Raw genomic sequence first — 22,899 nt, 5'->3', positions numbered from 1 at the left:
GTTCGTGAACATTTGGATGTGGACAAAATGGTTATGGTAAATTATTGTTTACTTCTATTTTGGTGACCTATTTACTTTATTTTGTTTAAACTAATGTTGCATTGGGTTGGTATGTTTTTCGGTGGCTCAAGTTCAACTCAATCGGAGCATACTCTTTCAGTTGTCGGTGTTGGATAACCTACATCATAAAGATTAGTTTATATATACATGTCCTAGTGTTGCTCATAATTCTTACCCAATCAAAGACCATGACTTTGCTATAAGCTTATAACTACTTCAGTCGCTTAAGTATTTAACTCATAGCTGATTGGTCATTGGTAGTGTGTTAGTTCCCTGATTTATGGTGGTATTTCTAGTTCAGTTTTTTTGTACCAAGGAGATATTCATTTTCTTTGTGTTTTCATTTTTCAGCACTTCCACAATTTACAAGTGTCTTTACAAGTAAGTTCCCCATCATATTTGACAAGTGTTTTTTTTTTTTATTACTTGTCTTCCTTTCTCTTGCATATATATTTGAGAAATTTCATAAAAAAACATTCTATATGGCCATTATGTATTGAAGGTGAGGTTTGTACTGGGCATGGTTACGTACTTAGAGCTCCTTAAGATTGATAAGCGACTACACCTTAGTTGTTTCGTTCTTACTTTTCAGTTATTGTGATGGGATCATGTTTTGTATATGTGGACAATCAGTTGTATTGCATTTGCGTTTAAACTAAGGTTCACTAATTCACTTGTATGTATATCTTAATTGGACTTATTAAATGGGATAGATGGTTGCGCAAACGAAGTGCTCTCTCTCTCTCTCCCCATATACATGTTCCCCTTATAAAGGTATTAGTGACCCATGCCAAGCACTACAAATATTGTATTTTAGTCCAAATAGGACAATATATTTCTTTATACATTTCAACCTTGAGATGGAGTAGACTATTGCGAAGTACTAGTGCAAGGTTGCATATTGGGGGGGTAGTTGCATTATTTTTCATTATATTACTTGTCAGTACATAGGGCACGTACCAACCTGGTGATACAGAGTGGGTATTATGTAACGAAATTTATGACGATGGAAATAATGGAAGCTTGTTTAGATAATTTTTTTAGGGTATTTTAGACTTTGGTCCTACGCATAGTTGGTTTATTATCTCTATTTTGTGTTACTCTTCATTATTAAGTTATTATATACTTTTTTTATCTTTGATCGTGCAGATGACAAATCTATCCCTCAAAGATACATACACACAAGAGGAACTTGATGTTGTTCGACTTGAAATTCTTAGATTCATCCAGCATAATGGAGCATTCGAGCCAAGCGTCGAGTCTTAGCTAGGTTTTGACCCTTTCCAGTTAAGGTGTGGTGCTTGGGTCTCACCATTTTTTTTTTATTTTAGATAGAACAAATAGATTGCTTTTTTTATTGATGCAACAAGTTAGGTCATTATTATTTTGATATAACAAGTAAATTTGGATGTTTCTTTCATTATTGATGATTCAAAAAAGTTCAAAATTCTTTTAGCAATTCAATGTCTTTGTGTTGGATGTGTAAATTTATTTCTTTTGTTTGTGTTGCACTATGAATTGTTTATTTGAGCAATGTGTTTTTAAATCCAGTGTGGATATATATGGTGAAAATGGGCAGGTTGCAGGTTGAATGAATATGATTAGAATCAAATAATTAGGGTTTTTTTTTTTTTTTTTTTTAAAGACTATACACCACGGTTTGATAAGAACCGAGGTATAATCAGTTTATATAACCCACGGTTTGTATCCAACCGTCGTATATATCATCACTATTTCCCACGGTTTGTAAATATAAGAGCAAACTTTTCGGACTATTAACCACGGTTTGTAAATCCTAATACCACTGTTTTACTCAAAACTGTGGTATATAAGAGGTACTTTTCCCCACGGTTTTGTTAGAAGTATTTGTCACGGTGGTTGTTACCACGGTATGAAAACAGTGGCTAAAGGTTTTTTACCACTGTAAATAACAGTGGTATATGAGCTTTTCTGTAGTAGTGATATAATACTTTTAATAGTAATAATATTCCATAGTTATGATATAGAATATTTAGTAAAATAGGAAGGAGAGCTTAATATAGGGTCAACTGCACTCTTTCCACAATCCATTGCTACATTTACATCTACATCTAAATCTTCTACATTAATATCACCCTCACTCTCAGTTTCACTATCACATATTCTCAATATCTACATTACTCGGAACAACCTCTTTGTGGTCCCCCTCTACGCACTGAGGTCGAGGTGCCCGCTCCCATTATTCTCTTATTCTCTCATTCTACATCACCTATATTAGTAGGATCAACATTATCTACTTTTCTATCGTCTCTATGGATTGAAGTCGATGTTTTCGACCCTTTTACTCTCTTCTTTTCAGGCTCAGGCGCGTCACCGCGACTCGAAGAGGAACTGCCGCCACCAAACAACTTCTATACGCCTTTGAATGTAGATTTAGCTACATTCTTTGATCGATGACCCATTGCTACAAAGAAAAATAAAACAAGTATTAGTAATTATAATAAGTTTAATCAAATCTAAATCATATTATGATTTTTAACACTACTATTACAGTTCTAAAACCTCCAAACTTCTAAAACTTCTAAAAAGGATTACAAGGATTTTGGCTTTTGGCTTTTGGCTTTTGGCTCTTGAAGTTTTTTTTGGTGGGTAAGTGCGCGAGAGAGATGATATCGGTTAGAAAGATTGTTCCCGGTCATGTGCGATTTAGGTGGGGGGTGTATTGGGCTTGCTTTATACTCTATTGTTGGGGCTTGGGCTGGAGACTGCCCAATCTAATTTGGTGGTTGCCCCCAATATAGGAGCCAAACCCTTTGTAATTTGATTGAAGGAAAGATCAGTTTTTTTTTTCCCCCAATAGAAACATGTCTTATATTTCATTATAGCATCAAAAGTATAGTATTACACTCCAAAAGATGTCTAGGCAGAAGGCTTACATCGTGGTTTTTGTAAGCCCACTTTGCAAGGTCGTGAGCTTCTATATTGGACATTCGACTAATCCAGTTAAACTTACAAAAAGAGAAAATAATCATGCACCTAACATGTTCTAGTTTCCAGTTCAGAGATATTAACTCTCGAGAGTTCTGTAAATTTTGAATCACTTGTTTACAGTTTCCCTAAAAAAGAACAGATGTTTCCCTTATGCTCCTGGCTAACTTGGCAGCAACTTCCAGAGCCACCATCTCAGCCTCCTCAATACTTCCAGCTTCAAACCTCCGAGTAGCTGCTCCCACCAGCTTGCCTTCCCCATCCCATGCCAAGGCTCCTGCAACAACATTATATCCCTTGTTTTCTTGCAGAAAACAGCATCAAACCTAATTACAATAGTGTTTACTTTGATCAGGGGGAAGATTGACTTATATTTCACATCTTGACATAAATCAAAGGGTGTTGAGTTAGAAAAGGTCACTCCCTGAGTCTCACTAAAGGTTTGGATACACCTATTTTTCTTAGCATAAGCCCTCCTCAAGAGACTATTTATGTTTGGAGTTTTGCCCTCAAACTTTGCTTTGTTCCTCATCTTCCATATCTCTTGTAAGATGATCGCTGCTAGCAAACCCTTTTCTGCAATACCAGGATCTTTGGACTTACTCCACTCAAGGAAATCATCCAACCAATATCTGATTGTTTTGTTTGCCCTATCCTCTACTCTTGCTCCCAGCTCAGAGGCAAACCAGACCAACTTTATCCATTCACATTGGAAAAAGATATGATTGGGATCTTCTGGTTCAGACCAGCAAAAAAGAAAAGTATAGTCTCTTTTCAGGTTGTGTCTTATCGACAAATCTCCTGTAGGGAGAATGTTCATGTACATTTTACAAAGAAAGGCTGATTGCTAGCTGGCAAATTGGTTCTCCAGAGAGTCTGAATGCTCTTATTGTTAAAAGAAGATGTGCCCCCTTACCATTCAATTTTTTTCAAAAACTGATAAGTATACTTAACAAAGAGCCTACCATTCCTGGTTCCCCCCCATCTAACTGTGTCACTTGCCAGACTGGAGGGTCTGATCACCACTTGCTTTATAAGGTTTGCTATCTCTGGTGGGAACAACCTTTCTACCTTGTGGTAGTCCCACCCAGTGCCATCCCTTAGCATTAAGTCCCTCACTCTAAAGTCCTCAAGGTCTGGTCTGTCAGGTAACATCTCCCCCAAAGTAATAGGGGCATCATTAAGGAGGATCCAAGACTGCTTCATGACATTAACCTTTTCCCCCTTTCCAATGCTCCAAATTATCCCTGGTAAGATATCCCTGACAATTCTATGTATTCATTTTCAGAACCAAGAGGCCTTAGGAGGGGGTTCTGCTTTTATGTGAAACCAGTTTTAGCCCATATAGATGTCTTATCATTAATAGCTTTCCAGGCTAGCTTTGCAAGTATAACCTTATTCATATCACCAACTTCCCTAAGCCCTAGGCCTTCCAAGACCTTGGGTTTGCATATACCATCCCACCCAATGGTGTGGATGCTTTTGCTATCTTATTTCCCATGCCACTAGAATTGTCTACAAGCTCTATCCATCTTTTGACAAGTAGATCGAAGGAGCTTGTATGTTGCCATAACAAAAAAAGGTGTTGCCTGAGCTACAATTTGTATGAAGGTAGTTCTTCCAGCTTGAGCAATGACTTTTGCTCTCCACCCCTTAATCTTATTATGCACTTTATCAACAAGGTAATCAAAATCCTATTTCTTCTTATGGGAAAGGACAATAGAAATCCCCATATACTTATATTTTTTTTTCCAAAGAATCTCATTTTCCAAAATCTTACTATGCATATTATGAACATTTTTACTACAAAAAATGCTAGGCTTACCATAATTTATTTTTTGTCCATAAGATTCGAAGTATTCCTCAAGAATGCTCTTAAGCTTTTCACTTTCAGTCAAATTAGCTTTAGTGAACAAGATAAGATCACCAACATAAATGAGATGAGTAATGGGGGGATCATTTGAAGGAAAGATCAATAGGTGGTATATAAAAGCCAAAGTGTATTCTCGAAAATATATATATAATAAAAAGTAATGGTGTGGAGCCCATAGAGACTCCATCCAATGGTTGCCATTGTCTTTTCTAAGTTGTGACATGGCAGATCCAAGTGTTTGGAGAGTTTGTGTAATTTTGTTAAGTGTAATCAATACTATGGGATCTATCCAAAAATCAACCAAAAGTCAACAATTCGCAAATTGGACTTATAAATTGTTGGGCTAAATTTAAAACCGCTAAGCGCTCCAATTGATTTGGGCTTATAGATAATGGGTAATTGGGATGGCCTTGCGGCTGTATTTATAAATTGAGTTGTTTTGCTGGTCTTGTTCCGAATATTTTACGCCTAAGATGCGTGTATGCCTTGCGACGAAGGCGCGATGAGTTGTCGGGATAATGTCGCAGGCGCGTCGAGGTCTCGCGGGCCGTATGCACGGGCATACCCTAGTATATAAATAAGAGCACTTCTTCAGTGCGCGAGATGTATGGTGCGCAGAGGATATAGACCTTTGGATCAGTACTTCTGCCGTCCAATACACATGCACCCCTTGGTATGTGTGGCCCAGATTTGCCAGTACACCATAGATTTAGCCTATAAATAAAGGCCAAAGTGAATTGCAAATCTAACTTAACCTAGTCACACGGCGTAACTAAAGTAATGGTCGGGCTAGACCAGGTATCCTAATTAATTAAATCATCAATTTGAACAGGCGGGAATTCCCAAATTTCTAATTTTCACACAACTTAAAAGTCAGAAAAAAAAAAAAAAATAGGAGAGAGAGAAACAGTCATGGAAGAAACATACAGAAGAATAATAACCGAAGTAGAAACACTAAACAAAAACCCACAACCCATTTCCGAACCAACACTCGAAGATCTCCAATCCCTCTTCGAAGACGACACCGAAGAAGTCATTCACAATTTATTTGACCAATTATTACAGAAAAACCTTTCACCGACTTCATTACTTGAACCCCTTTCTTCCTCTATGGATTCTGGTCCACCTCATTTAACACTCTTAGCTTCAAATCTCTACTTATCCATTTTACTCACCCCTAACTCTCCTGTTCTCATGTTATTTACACCCATTGTCTTTCTATCACTTCTCAGATCACTTAGAAGGTGTTTTAAGTATAAACACACTGGCTTTAATAATAATAATAACAAGAAACGAGGGTTTGACTATCGACTACTTTTTCCTCTACTTGAAAACTTGTATTTAGTTTTATGTAAAGTGCATCTTCATAGGTTTCCTGATAGTTTGAAATCCTTAGTACAAACTGTTTCCGAGATTCCGGTATCTGCATTGGAGTTTTATGATAATTTAGGGAGTTATACGCGTTTAACGGATTTATGTTATAAGATATTGAGTGGAGTGTTAAGACCTGAACATGGTAATGAGACTGATACAGCTGTTCAAGTATTGAAGGCGTTAACGCCTTCCATTCTTTTGTTTAAATCACAAGCTAGGACGTGTGCGTTGAGGTTTGTAAGGGAACATATGATTGTTGTGGCTAAGGGGAATGCTGCTGTTAGGAAGGCTATTGTGTATCTTCCTAGGTATTTGGTTAGTAGAGCCCCTGAGAGGTCAGAACCTCGGGCTGCGGCTGTGGAGTCGATAATGGAAGTTGTTAGAGCAATGGAGTTGGAGGATCAGATTGGATTTGTGGAGTATGTGATTAAGTTGAGTCAAGGAAAGGCTAATCTTAGGTTATTGGCAGTTGATCTTATCCCGATGCTGTTAATGGCGCTGCCGGATCCGTTGGGACTAAATGCTGAGGATGAGGGTAAAGATTGGTGGGGGTTGAGGTGTTTGGAAGTCCTAATTAATAGGTGTTCTGATTTGAATGCAGCGAGTCGAGCTAAAGCTCTTTCGAATGTGGCTCAGGTGCTAGAATATTTTTCTGGTGATGTTAGGTGTCGTGATCGGCTGAAGGAAATATTGGGATTTAGGAATGCCGGAGGCGGGAATTCAGAAGGAGGGCTGACTGCTCTTCTGAGGAAAAGGTGCATGGATGAGAAGGCAAACGTGAGGAAGTCTGCCATTCTTCTGATTGCTAAATCAACTGCTCTATTCGGTGGGTCCGTTGATAGTGTTCTGCTCAAAACTATGGGAATTGCTTGCTCCGACCCACTTGTAAGCATTCGTAAAGCAGCTATTTCAGCTCTCTCTGAGGTATATTTTCATTTGAATATTGTTTATCTGCTTATCAATTCTGTGGCATATTTGCAATAAATGAATTTATAGTTTATTATATGTTTTCTGTTGTCAGTATATATTACTTCTCTTAATGGAAACAAACTCGATAGACTCATAGAGATTTAGATTCCCCCTCCTCCCTCTCCAACCTGTGTTTATCTTCATTGTATTTTGGTGACAGGTCTTGTTATATGTGGTTTTGAATCATATTAACTGTTTTTGTAGGCTTTTAGAAAGTTCTCAGATGAATGTGTGATTATTGAGTGGCTTCACTCTGTTCCTTGCCTGATAACCGATAATGAATCAAGTATTCAAGAAGAATGCCAGAGCTTGTTTCTGGAACTGGTCTTGGACCGCTTGTCCATTATGGGAGCTGCAGGTTCAGCTCATAGTATACCGCCTTGTTCTAGTGCAGATGGACAGATGAGCAGTTTAAACAGGGATATGGAGTCAGTTTTTCCGGGGGGCGTGTTGTTTATACTGAAAGGACTTTGTGATTCAGAGGTGATGCCTTGCATAAAGAAGATCTGCATGAGCCTAGGGAAGAAAAAGCGGCTAAAGCCTGCTATTGCTGTTGCACTTCAGAATATCATAAAAACCTCTGAGTCTCTCTGGTTAACCTATTCAATGCCAATAGAAAAGTGGACAGCTCCTGCTGGTACTTGGCTTCTTCTGTCAGAGGTGTCCAGTTTCCTCCCAAAGGCTGTGGACTGGGACTTTCTTCACCATCACTGGCAACTCCTTGACAAGTCTGACTTAGATAATGGCATTGAGAGCCCTTTCATACAAAGTGTTGTGGATGGAGAGCTAGAGGACATTGAATCTAATTCTGCTGCTTGGGCAAGAGATCGTGTCTGTCTCTTGCAGACAATATCTAATGTTTCTGTTGAACTTCCCCCAGAGCCTGCAGCAGAGTTGGCTCATAATTTGCTCAAACGGCTTGAGGAATTTAGTATGCACTCAACAGAGGTAAGCTTTATCCCTTTCCTGGGAAATATGATGGTCTTACCTCTATAGTTTGCATAGATGATAACTATGGAAGGTATTGAGAAAGAATAATTGGGTAATCTAGACATAGCTCAATTCTTTTAGCGCAGTTATTTGCTCAGTTTAAACTCATTTCGCATCACCTGAGTCAATTATCGTTTGGTTTACTCATCTGGAGCGTGTTGTATGTGTGTAATGCATTGCTACTCATCACAATGTTTTTGGCTGAGAATTTGTCATGAAGTTGACAAAGAGGACTCACTTGTGTTTTGCTGAACAGTGTTCTTTTTGGTGTTTAGTGGTTATTTGTCCACATTTGTTCTACCAGTTCAGAGTATCCAAATTTTCTCATCGAATAAAAAGCAATTATCCAATTACTCTTTCTTAGGAGAATACATTCTTACCTGAAGGTTTTGATTTTAATGCTGTATTTATTGTGTAAAAGTATGTCTCAATGGTACACTTAATAAAATATTGAACATGTCATTTGCCAAGGAGAGAACAGTCAACAACTTTAGATGCACCTTCCAATTATGTACTTTACTATTTATGTATATTTTTATTGTTATTGTTGTTTTTGTTTGTTATATTTTTGTGAAATACGGATTGTGGACTTCTGAGAACTACAGAATGTCATTTACCAGTTTTTCTGTCACTGTTTCTTTCGTAATTAGTCTTCTCTGACCTTACTCCCCTTTAAAGTTAAGGTTTTTGTATAATCAACTACTGTATATCATGAAGGTTAATGCTCATGTCAAAGCTCTCCGAACCCTATGCAAACGGAAAGCTCTCACTCCTGAAGAGGGTGATACCCTTGTTTTGAAATGGGTCAACCAGTTGCTCTCGAAAGCATTGCGGATAATTGAAACCTACATTACAGAGGCTTCAGACACAAGCAAAGCGAGTAGCTTTCTGACACCACCTTCTAGTTTGGGTAGGAAGGAGAAGAAAAGGAGCGCCACATCCAAAGCACTCTTACGAGTAGTGACTGCAGTCTATACTGTTGGGTCATTGGCTATTGTGAGTCCTTCTGTGGAGCTAAAAGGCATTACTCCACTTTTACACACAATCATCACTTCAGGGAGTTCTGAAACGAAACAGAAGAAACTACCTGGTCCTCCAGTAACTATAGAGAAGCTGGCTCCTTCTGTCTATTCCCAAGCTTGGCTGACAATGGGGAAGATTTGCCTTGCAGATGAGGACGTCGCGAAGCGTTACATCCCTTTATTTGTGCAGGTTTGGTTCTTAATTATGTGTGGCCTACAGTCCTGTTTTTTAGTTTTCCATCACCAGAACTAAACAGTATGATGCTGACTGTTGCTGCAGGAACTAGAAAAAAACGATTGTGCAGCTCTGCGCAACAACATCATAGTGATGATGGCAGATTTTTGTGTACGGTACACAGCTCTAGTTGATTGGTGAGGCCCGTATGTCTGCAAATAGGAGATGGTTTTGAAAGTTTATAATTTTTAATTTGAGTCATCTCTTGAATTTGCAGCTATATATCCAAGATCACAAACTGTCTGCGAGATCCATGTGAAGTTGTGAGAAGACAGACATTTATACTACTTTCAAAGTTATTACAGGTTAGTCCTTGTGTATAGGATTCAATCATACCGCTATTTCTGTTAAAGGATCCTCAAGTCCATTTCTGATGCACGATAATCTATACATTTTGTAATCCTTTATACAGAGGGACTATGTCAAGTGGAGAGGATTGCTTTTCCTTAGATTTCTTTTATGCCTCGTTGATGAATCAAAGAAAATCAGGCAACTAGCAGATTTCCTGTTTGGTAACATCTTAAAAGGTCAAGAGACTTTTACAGCCATCTATTGTTTTAGCTTCTAATGAAAGTAGACTTGTATAGAATGTTGTGTTTGACTTGCATGTGATGGGATCCACAGCCAAGGCACCTCTTCTGGCGTATAACAGTTTTGTAGAAGCCATCTTTGTTCTAAATGACTGTCATGCACATGCTGGACACAGTGAGTCTCAGGGATCAAGAAGTCAGAGTCGGATATTCTCAATCAGGTATAAATAATAGGATGGCTAGAATTGCCGGCATTCGGAAAATCAACATATTGTGGATTTTAGAATTGTAAGAATCACTTCTTAGGTAGTAGAAAGTGCTTACATAGTGCGTTTTATTAGCAGAGGAAATGATGAAAAGTCAAGGTCGCAGAGGATGCACATCTATGTTTCATTGTTAAAACAGATGGCTCCAGAGCACCTTTTGGCCACTTCTGCAAAACTCTGTGCTGAGATTCTTGCTGCTGCATCTGATGGCTTGCTCAATCTGGATGATGCTACTGGACAGTCTGTACTGCAGGTACCAATTATACCCACAGTAAATGGTTATGATGCATCCTTGTATCTCTCATTATTTTTAAGTAGTAAGCATCTTATGCCTTGATTATTAAGCACACCCATTTTAAGAAAGGCTTTTGCCTTGTTTAAATATGCTTTTGAAAACTTGTAACTGAAAAGGTTGGATATTGAAACACCTTGGTTTAAATATGCTTTGAGAATTATGTTTGGGGATTCCCCTATTAATTCTCCATCCTATTATCCTATGCCTTGGCATTTAGCAATACCACTCTTTCTTATTCTCAGTTTTTTACTTTATTATTTATTTATTTCTTTTTTTTAAATTTTGTTTTTTTTTTGTTTTCTTGTTTTGCATTTTCTGGTAATCACCTTTTGTTATTCACTTTGAGCCTCATGGAGTGAAGTACACATGCTAATTTATCTGTTTACGTAATAAGTATACAAAACCATTTTCATCAGCCCAAGATCCCTGACGAAAATGAACTTCTTGATGTCTGTCAATGGTAGAGGTCAAGGACTGCTGATTCAATGGGCATTCCATGTTCTTCTTGTTTGTGCCAGTGCATAGCATGACTCTTGCTTGTTAAATATTGCCTTTTTTGTTGGAAGTCAAAACTTTGGTCACTAGTCGCAAAAGTACTGATGGTCACGTATGACCAAGATATGACTTTGGAACCTAATTCCAATGCCTATGTCGATTTTAGGATTCGACAACCTTGTTCCTCGCAAAGAACACGAGTTCTCACACAAGAATTTACACAGAGAAAACCTTTCTCTAAACTCAAACTTTATTAATCTCAACTATAACTATGGCCAATGGCCTACAACTCAATTTATAGCTAAAGAGACTATGAATTTAGAAGCTAGCCTTCTAATTCAAATTTAGAAGCTAATAATCCTAATTTTCGGAATTAAATATAACTCCAAAAATAACATATACTAAAAACATCAAAACAACACCTAAATATAATTAGAAATAGTCTTAATAATATATGAACCAATATGGAACTAAAACAAGGGTTTGGAACCCTTAGATGCATCAAGTACATAAGTCACTAATCTACTCATTGGATGTATAAGATGTCCAGATAAGTTTGCTACTTATGGTAGCAGCAAAAGAGTTCAAGTTCATTCTCTTGTATTTTTCAAGTTCAAGAAGAATTTAATATATGCAGTTGCCGTGTCCCAACTGGTTCCTTGTTTTTCCAAAGAATGTCTTTGTACTGTACGTTGTTTAAAGCTATGGAATTGACAGGATGCTCTTCAAATACTATCCTGCAAAGAAATCAGAATCCAGTCCAACCGTGGGGCTGCAGCTGACACAACAGAAATGGAGGATGAAGGTGGAGACGGTGGAGGAACGGATGCTGCTAGACGGAAATTAGTAGCTCAAGTAGCTAAGAAGAGCTTGATCCAAAATGCCATTCCCATCTTCATAGAGCTTAAGCGCTTATTAGAGAGCAAAAATAGCCCTCTTACAGGTTGCCTCATGGAATGCCTACGCGTGCTTCTCAAGGACTATAAGAACGAGATTGATGACATATTGGTTGCTGACAAGCAACTTCAGAAGGAACTCATTTATGACATGCAGAAGTATGAAGCAGCTAAAGCGAAGTCAACTGTTGTTGAGGCTGTTGCCACAATGCGTAAATCTAATCCCTACCGTTCACCTTTAGGCTGTGGGCCTGGTATTTTTATACTTCCTGATCTAGATGTGAATGGTAGGTTAGCTGAGCAGTTGGGAAGTGCTCAGAAAGCTGCTTCAGTGGTGGGAGATGTGGCAGCAGCAGCAAGAGTTAAGTCGGTCCTCAGGGATGTCAATCGAGGTATGTCCACCCCGCAGCTCAATTCTATCAGCAAGCCCAAGCTCAAGTCTTCAATAGGAGGAGTTTCCAGAGGAGATCGTCCCTTGGATGTGCTGCAATCCTTGAGAAAAAGGCAAACTTTTGATTTGGGTGAAGACAATTAATCCTGTTCCTGTACATATTGAACCTTGCGACTTGAGTTTTGAAGCACTAATAGGTGAGCTTTGAGTCATTGCTAAGATTTTTGTTTCAGTTTCTCTATCTAAACTTTTGTTTCACTCAAGGTTTATCAGTACACAAAATCTCAAGCTTCAGTCAAGATGAGTTGACGAGAGAAACTAATTTTCAGGATTGATTGGTTTTAAGATACTAATATTTATCAGCCAGTTTATATTGTCTGAGATTTTTTTTTGATGAGATTGTCTGAGATTTTAGACGGCACAGTTATATTATTTAATTGATCTTGCTTTTCATACAAGCTTTTTCAGCATTTTAACAAGCACATAAGCTTGTTTGCACCTTCCTAGCTTAATTAATAAGTTCCATGTGCCACCCACAGGTATCATTGAAGGTGAGCAACATGTCAAAATTGGTACTGCTACCAACTTCATATCTGAATGCACGGCCATCATTGAAATCTTAGAAGTTGCACTCAGTAAGGGAAGAAGCTCTATCTGGATTGAATCAGACTCTAAGGCAGCCTTCAATTCTGAGAAAATTCCATGGCAATTGAAAGGAAAATGGAGAGACATAACGACCAAGCTGATTACACTCAGAATCACTAGCGCATGGAGCGAAGTGAATTTCTCAGCAGACAAGGCAGTGAATTTTGGTGTGGATCTACCAGTTAACAATAGCTTCTTGTTTGAAGGTAAACCCCCATGGATTATAAATGGGAGGTCCCTGATCAGACCTACTATAGATTTGACTAAGCTCGAACACAGAAGTTGGGGTCTTGAACTCTACACTTCTGTGTACAATGTAAACTCCTTTTTATAGCAATACAATTCAAAACTACTTGGCCCCAAAAAAAAAAAAAAAAAAAAGCAACAGGGTGGTCTGGAGTCTGTATTGTTGCTTTTGGTGGTTGAAGGCAAATGAAAAAGTGTTGGAGTACAGTTGAAAGCAGTTTACTATGCCTTTGTTTGATATACTGCAAAGCACGGACAGCCGATCAATCAGAATTCCCAGGACAGGTAATTTAAGGTGGAAGTTCGAGGAAATGCTAAATAATTTTCTGTAACTAGTATTTTGAGTTGGACCCTAACACAAAAACACTTGGGAGAAAAAGAGGAAAGAATGGGAGTATTTGTTGAAGTTTGTAAGAACATGGAGACTATTTGTTGTAGAATTAATGTAAAATGGCAGCTAGAGGTAACTGTAGCTTGACTTTCATCCTTATGAGATTCTTAGTTCTAAAAGCTAGCAATTTCTTTACAAGTATGAGATGTGAGTGGAACATGTAGAAGAATAGACAGTAATCAGCACCAAGTTGATCAGACATACAATCCTTCACTAACTTGGGAGGTCTATGCAGCTTTGGTCTGATGTTGGTGTGCATAACTGCTTTTCACCAGGCTTGGTTGCAGCAACCAATATGGAGGATCACATATTCACATTTAAGAGTTTTTGTACTTTTTTTCTTGAACAAAGATCATCATATATCAGAATTCATCTCCAAAGTTTTTCAAAAAGCATTTGATAAATTTAGTATGTGCAAATGAACCTAATAGATTTGAAGGGCAAATGTATATGTATAAGGTAATTTCAAAAGCAAAAGAAACTTCACGTGGATGCAAATAATGGAAATTCAAAGCGAACCTATTTCCTATTTCCTATTTCCTATTTCTGCTAGACTATGATGAGTCTATTACTATCCTTCCCTTCTGTTTGGCCAACACAATCCTATACATGGGGTAGGGAAGGATGGGTTTTAGCCTTTTAGGGAGCCATATAAGTCCAGTGGACATTGGCAGCTGGATCAGTTAAAATTTGATTTTTGGAACGAAAATAGAAAAGCCATTTTAAGGTCCAAGAATAAGTTTATCGAAAAAAACAAAAGCTCCAAGACTAAAACTGCGGAGAACGTACACATTGAATGAGACAAAAAGTGGTGAGTTATTGGTTTCTAGCTAAAAGGACACTGTTCAGGTGGGTTCCACGGGAAGTGTGGGATCTGAGATAACTCACTTTTAACTCCACACCAAACTACTGCAGACATGATGCCATCAGTTTTAGATCTCTCTTGTCACCTCACGTGTAATTCTCATTATTAGTCCTCCAATGACTGATCAACTTTTCCTGTGCAATCAAATCTTCCTATGAAATCAATTTAGTCTTTTGTGAGTCAATTCATAAATAATGTTCTCGCCTCTTTCAATTGCTCATCATGAATCTTGACAGTTGACATAAAGAAGGGTAAAATGGAGGTACTGGCAAAATGACTTTCGGCTACATTATTTGTTCTAGGATCATTTATTTGACTCCCAAAACTGGATCGCTAAACAGACTCCCAAAAAGTGATCAAACTGGCACCCTCCCGATAACGGTCCACTGCATATGTTGTTCTGGGTTCATTCACTTTCATTGTAAGTTAATCATTTTCCATAATGGTAATAAAGAAAGTGGAGAATGGGGGCAAACGTTTTATTTTTTTGATGTGTTGGACAACTTCAATAGTTGCCCACAGTTATTTTCTGAATCTAGCTAGTACCTGTATTCTTTAATAATTTTGTGACGTGACCAAAGCGAATATGATTAGTGTAATGAAGAAGAACTAGACATTGGAGATTAAGTCCATAACCAGGCCGGTTATCCCTCTTAAACAAAGATAAAATGTCTCTCCATGTGGGTACCGCGTAGACATCATAACTTACAAAGAATATTTAATCAAAGTACCGACCAAAAAAACAAGAAAAATATAAAATAGAGTAAAATTGAACCATCATGACCGACAACCATTTGTCAACATTAACTGGATCCCAAGTTCACATCTTCATAGTTCATATTGCTTTCATGGAAAGATTGGAAACTCTAAATGTCTAGCATACCCTCACTAAACTATGCAATATAATGATATATCATTTGTCCAACATATAATGAAGGTCATTTCCTGGAATAAATTCATAGCAATGAAATTCAACATACTTGTATATTGTGTATGAAGTTATGAACAATAACAAATGACAGCAAAAATCACAAATGTAAAATACGTATTCAATATTTTCATTATTTCAACTAAAAAAAACAAGACATTTTCGTAATTGCACATTACTACGTGTGTGAACAGAAAATAGTACATGGATATATGAATACAAAAGAAATGCAAACACAGCTAAAAAAAAGTTCACCAACTAGTTCGGATCCGGTCATAATCATTCGGAATCATCATCACCTCCAAACAAAGAGACACGATTATACAAGAGAAAAAGGATGAGGAGTAGAATGAGTGCAACTCCAACTGGGGACCCACTAAGTCGATGAATGGAGTCGGGTTCACCAGTTGAAAATACACCGGAGAGTACATTGGCCCGATCAGAAGAGAGGAACTGAATGACCAAGAGAAGAATGACAGGTACTAATAAAAGCCCAACAGGACTTAACATCTCTGCAATGGCTGCAGTTAATGCTTCACCTTGGTCACCAAGTAGAAATGGCACTATGATTACTAAACCAACTACTATGGCTAGTAGTATTCCATGTGGTGCTGTGCGTCCTCTTTCTTGATCTATCATCTTCTTATTCTCTTAGTAGTTCTTTCTTTCTTTGAGAAGGTAGGGAGGAAAACTGAAGTGAAGGAAATGGTGGACTTCTTGTAGACTTGTGTTGTCGAAAAGAGTGAAAATGGAAAGAGGAGCTTGTTCGCTCTCTGTCTAATAAAGAGTAAAGACTGTAAAATTTTATATTATACCTACTAAAAACTGAATAATTTTCTTTAGATTAGAAAAATATAAAATGGGTCCCCTAAATCCTAATGGCCTAAGAGCAACGTCTTTCTATATATTTTTTTGACACTTCACCATTTTAAGTCCATCAAAATTCCTGAAAACAAGTTAAGCACCGATGGACAAAGTTTGTGGTTTTTATTATGGACGGGAATAGTTTTCCGTTCCAAATTAAATTTGTTTTAAACGGGAAAAGTTGTCATGTCTCTATTGAAACAAAAGCCTAACGGTACAAAATCGAACCGTTTTAATTTTTTATTAAAAAAAAAAGAAAAAAATGTTGGACTGCAAAACTTGTCCTGTCACATTGTTAGACGGTAAAAATTGTCCCGTGCGGCTCATTTCTATATTTCTCACTAATTTGGTATGTAATTTGAGAATTGTTAGAATAGAAATCGAGTTTTAACAGCGCGTTGGGGACGAAAATTGTCAAATATTTTGTCAACTGTCACATTAGAAATTGATTTTAACAATACGTTAATGATGCTCTAATGTAGGCTTTGATGATCATATGACATTGGCATATGGCCCAAACATTTATTTATTTATTTATTTTTCCAATAGTGACCCAAGCAATTTGTAAGTTGTTAATATATGGTTGAGTTTATGACTATTTAGTACTGTGTATTTTCATTTTTTTCCTAAATAATATCCGTATTTTTTTTCCCCATCTATTAGTATCCCAAACTCTCAATTTGTTTCAATTTAGTATTCCAATTTCTTTTCCGTCTCAATCCATCTAATTTCGCCAACGGCGAGCTCACGTGTTTCTCTAATTAGCTAACGGTGAGCTTGGTTTTCTAACTAGCAAGGCTAAATAACCTAATTAGGTACGTTGACACAAATTACAAACGTGTAGAAAGGCATTATTTAGCCTTGCTAATTAATTAGATAAACCAAGCACACACCGTTAGCGAAATTAGACGGAAAAGAGATTGAGGTACTAAATTGAAACAAATTGAGAGTTCGTCGTACTAATAGCCAGAAAAAAAAATACGAGTACCATTTAGAAAGAAATATGAAAATGGCTGGTACTAAATAGTCATAAACTCTTTAACTTGTATACACCTTTTTTTGGGTAAAAAGTGTAGGTTGTTATACACTAGAGTGTAAAAGCGTAAAACGAGACATCAATAAGAAATTGTTACTTGGACGTATGGTGCACTATAGCACTGGTGCTCACTTTTCAGATCGAGTCGCTTGAATTGTTACTGCTGACAGAGTCGTTCCTCTAAAGAATTGTTGTGGAGTCGTGCATTTGGCTCCTGTTTCTACCTAAAGAGCTCTCTCACACCAAAGTGTAATACTGCCCTTTTGAGGATTCATCAATTGATATTTTGCTTATTAAAAGAAGGAAGTGTAAAGCGAGATGCAGATATGATCTTTGAACATCTCACCTCAAATCAAGGCAATTTTACAGTAGGAAAGCAGAACTGAATGACATTTTTTACCCTACTAAAAACATCACTCACTATAACCACACATTGCAAAAGAGCACCCAACTTGTCCAGGGCATTCTTCATAACAAGAACCACAATTGTGAGGATCATTGCGGATGTCGACACACCGTCCACCACAACACACAAGCCCGTGAGCACATCTCATTCCACACTTGCCACAGTGATTGCGATCATTCATGGTGTCTTTACAAAACCTTTGAAAACAACAGGTACTACCACCCCAAGGGTTCTTCTCACGGTCTAAGCAGACAGTTGGATTACTAGCACACCAAAAGTGCTTTTGTCCACCCCTTAGAGCAGCATGAAGAAAGTTAGAGTGTGTTGTGGGAGTGTCGGAAGTTTGTGAGTGCATACCACGAATTGCATCAACGCCATGAAAAGCTCCAATCATGAAGCAAAGAATTAAGGGATAGCACTGGATAATTCTAGTTATAAGCAAAGAGACACTAGCACCATTTGACCGAGAGCAAGATGAGAACATTGGTATCTAAAGCCCAAGTTGACATCAGTGATATGAACATATTAGTGAAGCAAGAAAGGATCACCTAACGTTTGTGAAGAAAGTGGAGTCGTCTCTACTTGTAAATCCTATTTTATATCTCGGGTAGTCGAAATCATGATAGCATAACTACGCCATTTACGTCAAGGTTCGACCTAATATCGTTACAATCTATCAACTACTTCATAGTTTTATACATTCATGTACTTAATCTGTTTCTCTATAACATAAAAATATCCATGATATCAATGTTATATGCTATTCTTTTTCTTTTATTCCTGGAAGTCAAGGAGATTCTCCCAACTGCCCAATTGTATATTGAAACTGTATCTACTAACCTTTGAATTTTTCTCTGAAGATGATGATACAGACGTAAGTGGTTCTACTCCGACGTTTATGTTTCTCATTTTCCATACACGTCTCTTAAGCACATTCTTTCTCAGATTGATGTCTAAACAGTTTCGAAGATTTAGATACTCAAGGTGGGGACAACCATCGAGATTGGCTTGCAACCCACTATCTGTCACAGGGCATTCAACTAGATGTAGAGTACGTAACTGAGCTAGGCAGTGATTTTGCAATAGCAAATGCCTCTGTCACGTTTGCCTCTCCACTCCCATACACCTCTGCTCAATGTCAATCGGGAATATTTCAAATTTCGGCAAGTACGGCCTAATTCTTCAATCACTGCTTCCGTATTATAATGCCCGGCAAAGTTCAAGCTCTTCCAAAAGAGGAAGTCTTTTCAAAACTTCAATAAGTTCATTAGTTGTGAATGAAGCCCCAAATCCGAATCGAAGAGATTTCAGTGGATTCTTTTGATCAACAATGTAGTCTACATGACGTTTGATAACCATTTAACTACACGAGAATTCTACCAGTTGTCCACAGCTTCTATCCACTGCTTTCTAAGCAAACTTTGTAAAACGACTTTGATACCAAAAATACTTCTGTGGATCTCTGTCATTCAAAGAACGATAGAGACAAGGCTCTTTGGCAAGTTCCCACCACGAAGAACAAATGTATTGTGCATTAGCAAGAATTTCAAAGATCATAATCATAATTTCTCGAGGCAAATCAAGTAAGTGCATCACTTCTTTCTTCCAAGTTCTTTTTCTTTTGATTCTCGTCTCCTATTGACAAGCAAGAAGACCATGGAAAACTAGAAATTTTTTGCAGGCTATGGAGTTCTGACGCGTATGAATGCGCAAAGTTCAAACATTTTGGACAGACTACCGAATCAAGTGTTCTTCTCGTTTGTTCATCAACCTCTTTCTTCCTAATCCTAATAAATAATTGACTGCAGATGATACAAGCAAATCTAATGAATGAACAAGGGCGTTGGGTTTATATTTGATACCAATTATATTTGGATTTTGATTTAGTATACGTCTAATTTTATCCCGTATATGGATTTGAATAGAAGTAAACAGTAAACAGGAAGTAAGGAATCCTATACAGGGTAAGTACTAAGCAGGTATCTATATAAAAAGAAGACTAAGCTGTTCAAGTTGAAGTGTTCAACATCCCAAGCGGCCCTGAAGGAGGTGCTTAGAACATATCATGTATTCAAGAGTAATTTACAGAATCTTTATGATATTTTACATATCCACTTCAAATTATTGAGATGGTGGCTGAACAAGGTAGCCCCTATTTCATATGGATGAAAGTGTGTGTGTTGACCTAAAGAAACTACACATAGCAGCTAGTGAAAACTCAGAGGTACCTCTCCACCAGTATGTTTTACAGCTAGTCCCTGCGCAGATAAATTGGTAAAACTGTTACAGAGACTAAATGTGCCACTAAGATCTAAAACACGACACCACCAACGATCGAGGAATCACTCCTGATAAGCAGATGGTTGATTTCACTAACCACAGCATAATAATTTATGTACTACTCTGCAATAGGCAAGGATAGATTAGTATCCGTTCCGTGAAATAGCTCCTACTACCTGGCAGTTGCAACAACCTCGAGCTACAAGAAAATTACCTAATTCAAGCCATGTTATATGGCGAGTAGAGTGCACAACTTAAAAACTAAAATCATACGAAAAAAACAGTTAGCTACATGTCAGAAATATTATAACTAGAATATACGGTTTTTACAACTATGTGTGCAGTTCAGTGCCTACAAATACGCACAAGTAACCAGTACATCCAGGAGATGTATTATCCCAAAACTTGTTTCATCGATATGATGAGTTTCCACTAGATTGACGATTAATTTGTTATAGGATCAATAACATGGAATTGAGTAGTATAAGGCTGTAGAGTCATAAGAGCTTAAGTGATTAGTTATATATAAATATACAGGAAGACACACAAAAAATTAAGAAAAAAAATTTGAGTTAAAAAGAACTACATGCAATGTATTATGTATGTAAATGGTTTCTTCATACAATTGAGATTGACATGCTCACAAACAAAGAAAATTACACCTGATATTAATGCAGAAAAAGGCTTTGAGTTCTTTCCAAGAAAAACTCCACAATCAATCTCATCTGAGTGCAAGCACAATATTTATTTTTGAAGTCCAAAATGCGATAAAAACTTGTGTCTGAGCTCTAATGATGCAGTTTTGCCTCAACACCGCCATCACCTTCTTTCGCCTTCCGTGCAGCAGCTCTTATTTGACGCTGCTCCTCTTTGTAAATACGGTTTCTTCGTTGATACTGCAACAACAATCACAGAACTATCACAACTCATACTGATACACATAACAACTACTCTTCCTTCCAACATGATTCCAGAACAAGTTTAAACAAAGTTGTTGGAGGTAATAGCAATTAGACCGTACACAAAAAACTGTTAGATGTGCAGACATTTAATAGTGGTTCAGTCTTGGTGGATATGAGACAAGTTGCCGGCACTGACCAAGAAAGCATAAGAAAGGATAACAGTCAGCGCAAGGTAACCAGATAATTATAAGTAACCACAGTTGTACGTTAAGACTTATGAGAAACCACATGTTTAGCGAAATAAGATCAAGAAATATGTAGCTTTTAGCGATAATGGACATCAAAGATTTAGCCAAATATGATTAATGATTGACCCTGATGTGGCCTCAGGAAACAATAGGGGCAATTATACATTCACTTGAACCAAAGTGCAACAGTCAACCGATGCAGAAGATGCATGTCAGTTGGCTCACTAAATAGCTTTAGAAGGATAGGCGACTACATCAGGAGTATGAAATGGTCTCGACAATGTTCCACGCATTATTTCAACAAGAGTATACAGGTGTTGAGTCAGTGAACTCAACTGGTTTTACTACTTAACTTATATAATTATAAGTTCAAATCTAATGACCTATACATTCTTGTTCAATTGACAACAAACCTACATCAAAATGTGTCTTCATGTGTCTGAAATGCGAGGTAACAACACGGTGTCTGTGGAAGTCATTGTTGCATAGGCTTAGAAGGATGGGTACCTTATCCGACAAACAAACTTAGATACCAACTCTCAAGGTCATAAAGATGCAATAAAACCAGTCTCTTCCGACTTTGTAAACAGACATTACAAGGAATAACAGAACCAAACAACTGGACACACACTGGATAATATTTTGCTGCACATAAACTTCGGTAACTCCGTAAGAGTCTTTGGTGGCTGCAAACTTCAACATGATTTCACTGGTTACGTTTGTTTGTTTTTTTGTCTTTCTTTTGGATCATTAAAGTTCACAGGTAACTTGGGAGGTTAAATTGGTAAAGTAGAAAAGTCAAAGGAAGCTCGTAGAGCATGTTCAGGATTCAATGACAGCTATGCTGATAAACTCATTAGAATGCATTCTAGAAGATCCTGTATATGTCAAGTTATGACACATACCCTGGACAACAAAGAGCTGAATTATATATCTGTCCTCTCATTTGTAGTGATCATCAATCCCTGGTGTAAGTTTATGACTACCTTATGCCTTACCGGCACTCCTGCAAAGATAAATAATAGTCTCATGGGCATTCCACAAGGATAAATGAAGTTTCTACAGCAATCGGGGTGTTAGCTTTCAGCACAACAATGCCAATGCCTGTATCACTTAATCACACAAGCTTATATGTTCAAGCCAACAGAAAGGGCTTTCCTGTTTTATTGGTTCTTATCTTGAACATAAAAGGATGCCTATTCTTTCAACATGCCAGCAAAGTGGACCTTCCCCAAAGCATTTTTATTATGTAAATTCACCCTTGGTAGACTATGGTAGGGAGATCACGGCTCAAAATCCTACAAATAAATCTACCTCCAAGTCAAACAAAAGATCACCACACCCAACCATTCAATTCCCCAAATTTGTCAACCTTAACACAATAAACATAAACTGGGGCAGTCTTAAAAATTCCAAATTGAACATATATAATAAACAGTAGTATAAAATTTAAAGTTTTGTGTACCTCTTTGGCATGGTGAAGACATTCAAAATAATCTTCACGAAGAAGAGCACAGTCTTTTGGTTCCCTACACTTTGACATACATTCACTGAAATCTATCCAGAAATCATAACACCTTCCTTTGTTCCCTGTTATTCCCCAACCCGATGCCATTTTTTTTTTTTTTTTTTTTTTAAAGTTTTGAGCTCAACAAGGATCACTCTATTTTTCTTCACTCATACTTTAAATGGCCCCATCCCAGTTTTACAGAAGCCCAATATCTA

At 37.5% G+C, this 22,899-nt stretch overlaps 3 protein-coding genes across 5 annotated transcripts; 1 reads left to right on the top strand and 2 right to left on the bottom strand.

The window, feature by feature from the left end:
• Nucleotides 1–5,758: 5,758 nt before the first annotated feature.
• Nucleotides 5,759–14,056, top strand: LOC147498866 (binding protein). Of its 3 annotated transcripts, none has more exons than XM_086560739.1 (10): nucleotides 5,760–7,198; nucleotides 7,448–8,191; nucleotides 8,951–9,445; nucleotides 9,536–9,627; nucleotides 9,708–9,795; nucleotides 9,903–10,017; nucleotides 10,115–10,241; nucleotides 10,365–10,539; nucleotides 11,794–12,560; nucleotides 12,903–14,056. In XM_086560739.1, exons 1-9 carry the CDS (start codon nucleotides 5,813–5,815, stop codon nucleotides 12,505–12,507), a joined length of 3,936 nt encoding a protein of 1,311 aa, XP_086416865.1. In that variant the 5' UTR covers nucleotides 5,760–5,812; the 3' UTR covers nucleotides 12,508–12,560; nucleotides 12,903–14,056. The 3 variants fall into 3 exon arrangements, with proteins under 3 accessions (XP_086416866.1, XP_086416865.1, XP_086416864.1); XM_086560738.1 differs by having other exon boundaries at nucleotides 10,362–10,539; XM_086560740.1 differs by lacking the exon at nucleotides 11,794–12,560 and having other exon boundaries at nucleotides 5,759–7,198; nucleotides 10,362–10,539.
• Nucleotides 14,057–15,545: 1,489 nt separating this feature from the next.
• On the bottom strand, nucleotides 15,546–16,214 carry LOC147498865 (uncharacterized). Its single transcript, XM_086560736.1, has one exon. The coding sequence runs from the start codon at nucleotides 16,075–16,077 to the stop codon at nucleotides 15,718–15,720; it is 360 nt and encodes a 119-aa protein (XP_086416862.1). The 5' UTR covers nucleotides 16,078–16,214; the 3' UTR covers nucleotides 15,546–15,717.
• A 4,363-nt stretch (nucleotides 16,215–20,577) lies between these two features.
• On the bottom strand, nucleotides 20,578–22,842 carry LOC147498864 (NADH dehydrogenase [ubiquinone] iron-sulfur protein 5-B-like). Its single transcript, XM_086560737.1, has 2 exons — nucleotides 22,640–22,842; nucleotides 20,578–20,920 (listed from the first exon to the last, which is right to left on the bottom strand). Exons 1-2 carry the CDS (start codon nucleotides 22,787–22,789, stop codon nucleotides 20,813–20,815), a joined length of 258 nt encoding a protein of 85 aa, XP_086416863.1. The 5' UTR covers nucleotides 22,790–22,842; the 3' UTR covers nucleotides 20,578–20,812.
• Nucleotides 22,843–22,899: the final 57 nt, after the last annotated feature.

This window comes from Coptis chinensis, chromosome 5, assembly GCF_015680905.1.
Source record: "Coptis chinensis isolate HL-2020 chromosome 5, ASM1568090v1, whole genome shotgun sequence".
Lineage (NCBI taxonomy): Eukaryota > Viridiplantae > Streptophyta > Magnoliopsida > Ranunculales > Ranunculaceae > Coptis > Coptis chinensis.
The sequence above is the reverse complement of the archived record's forward strand: the minus strand, read 5'-3'. Positions and strand labels throughout refer to the sequence as shown.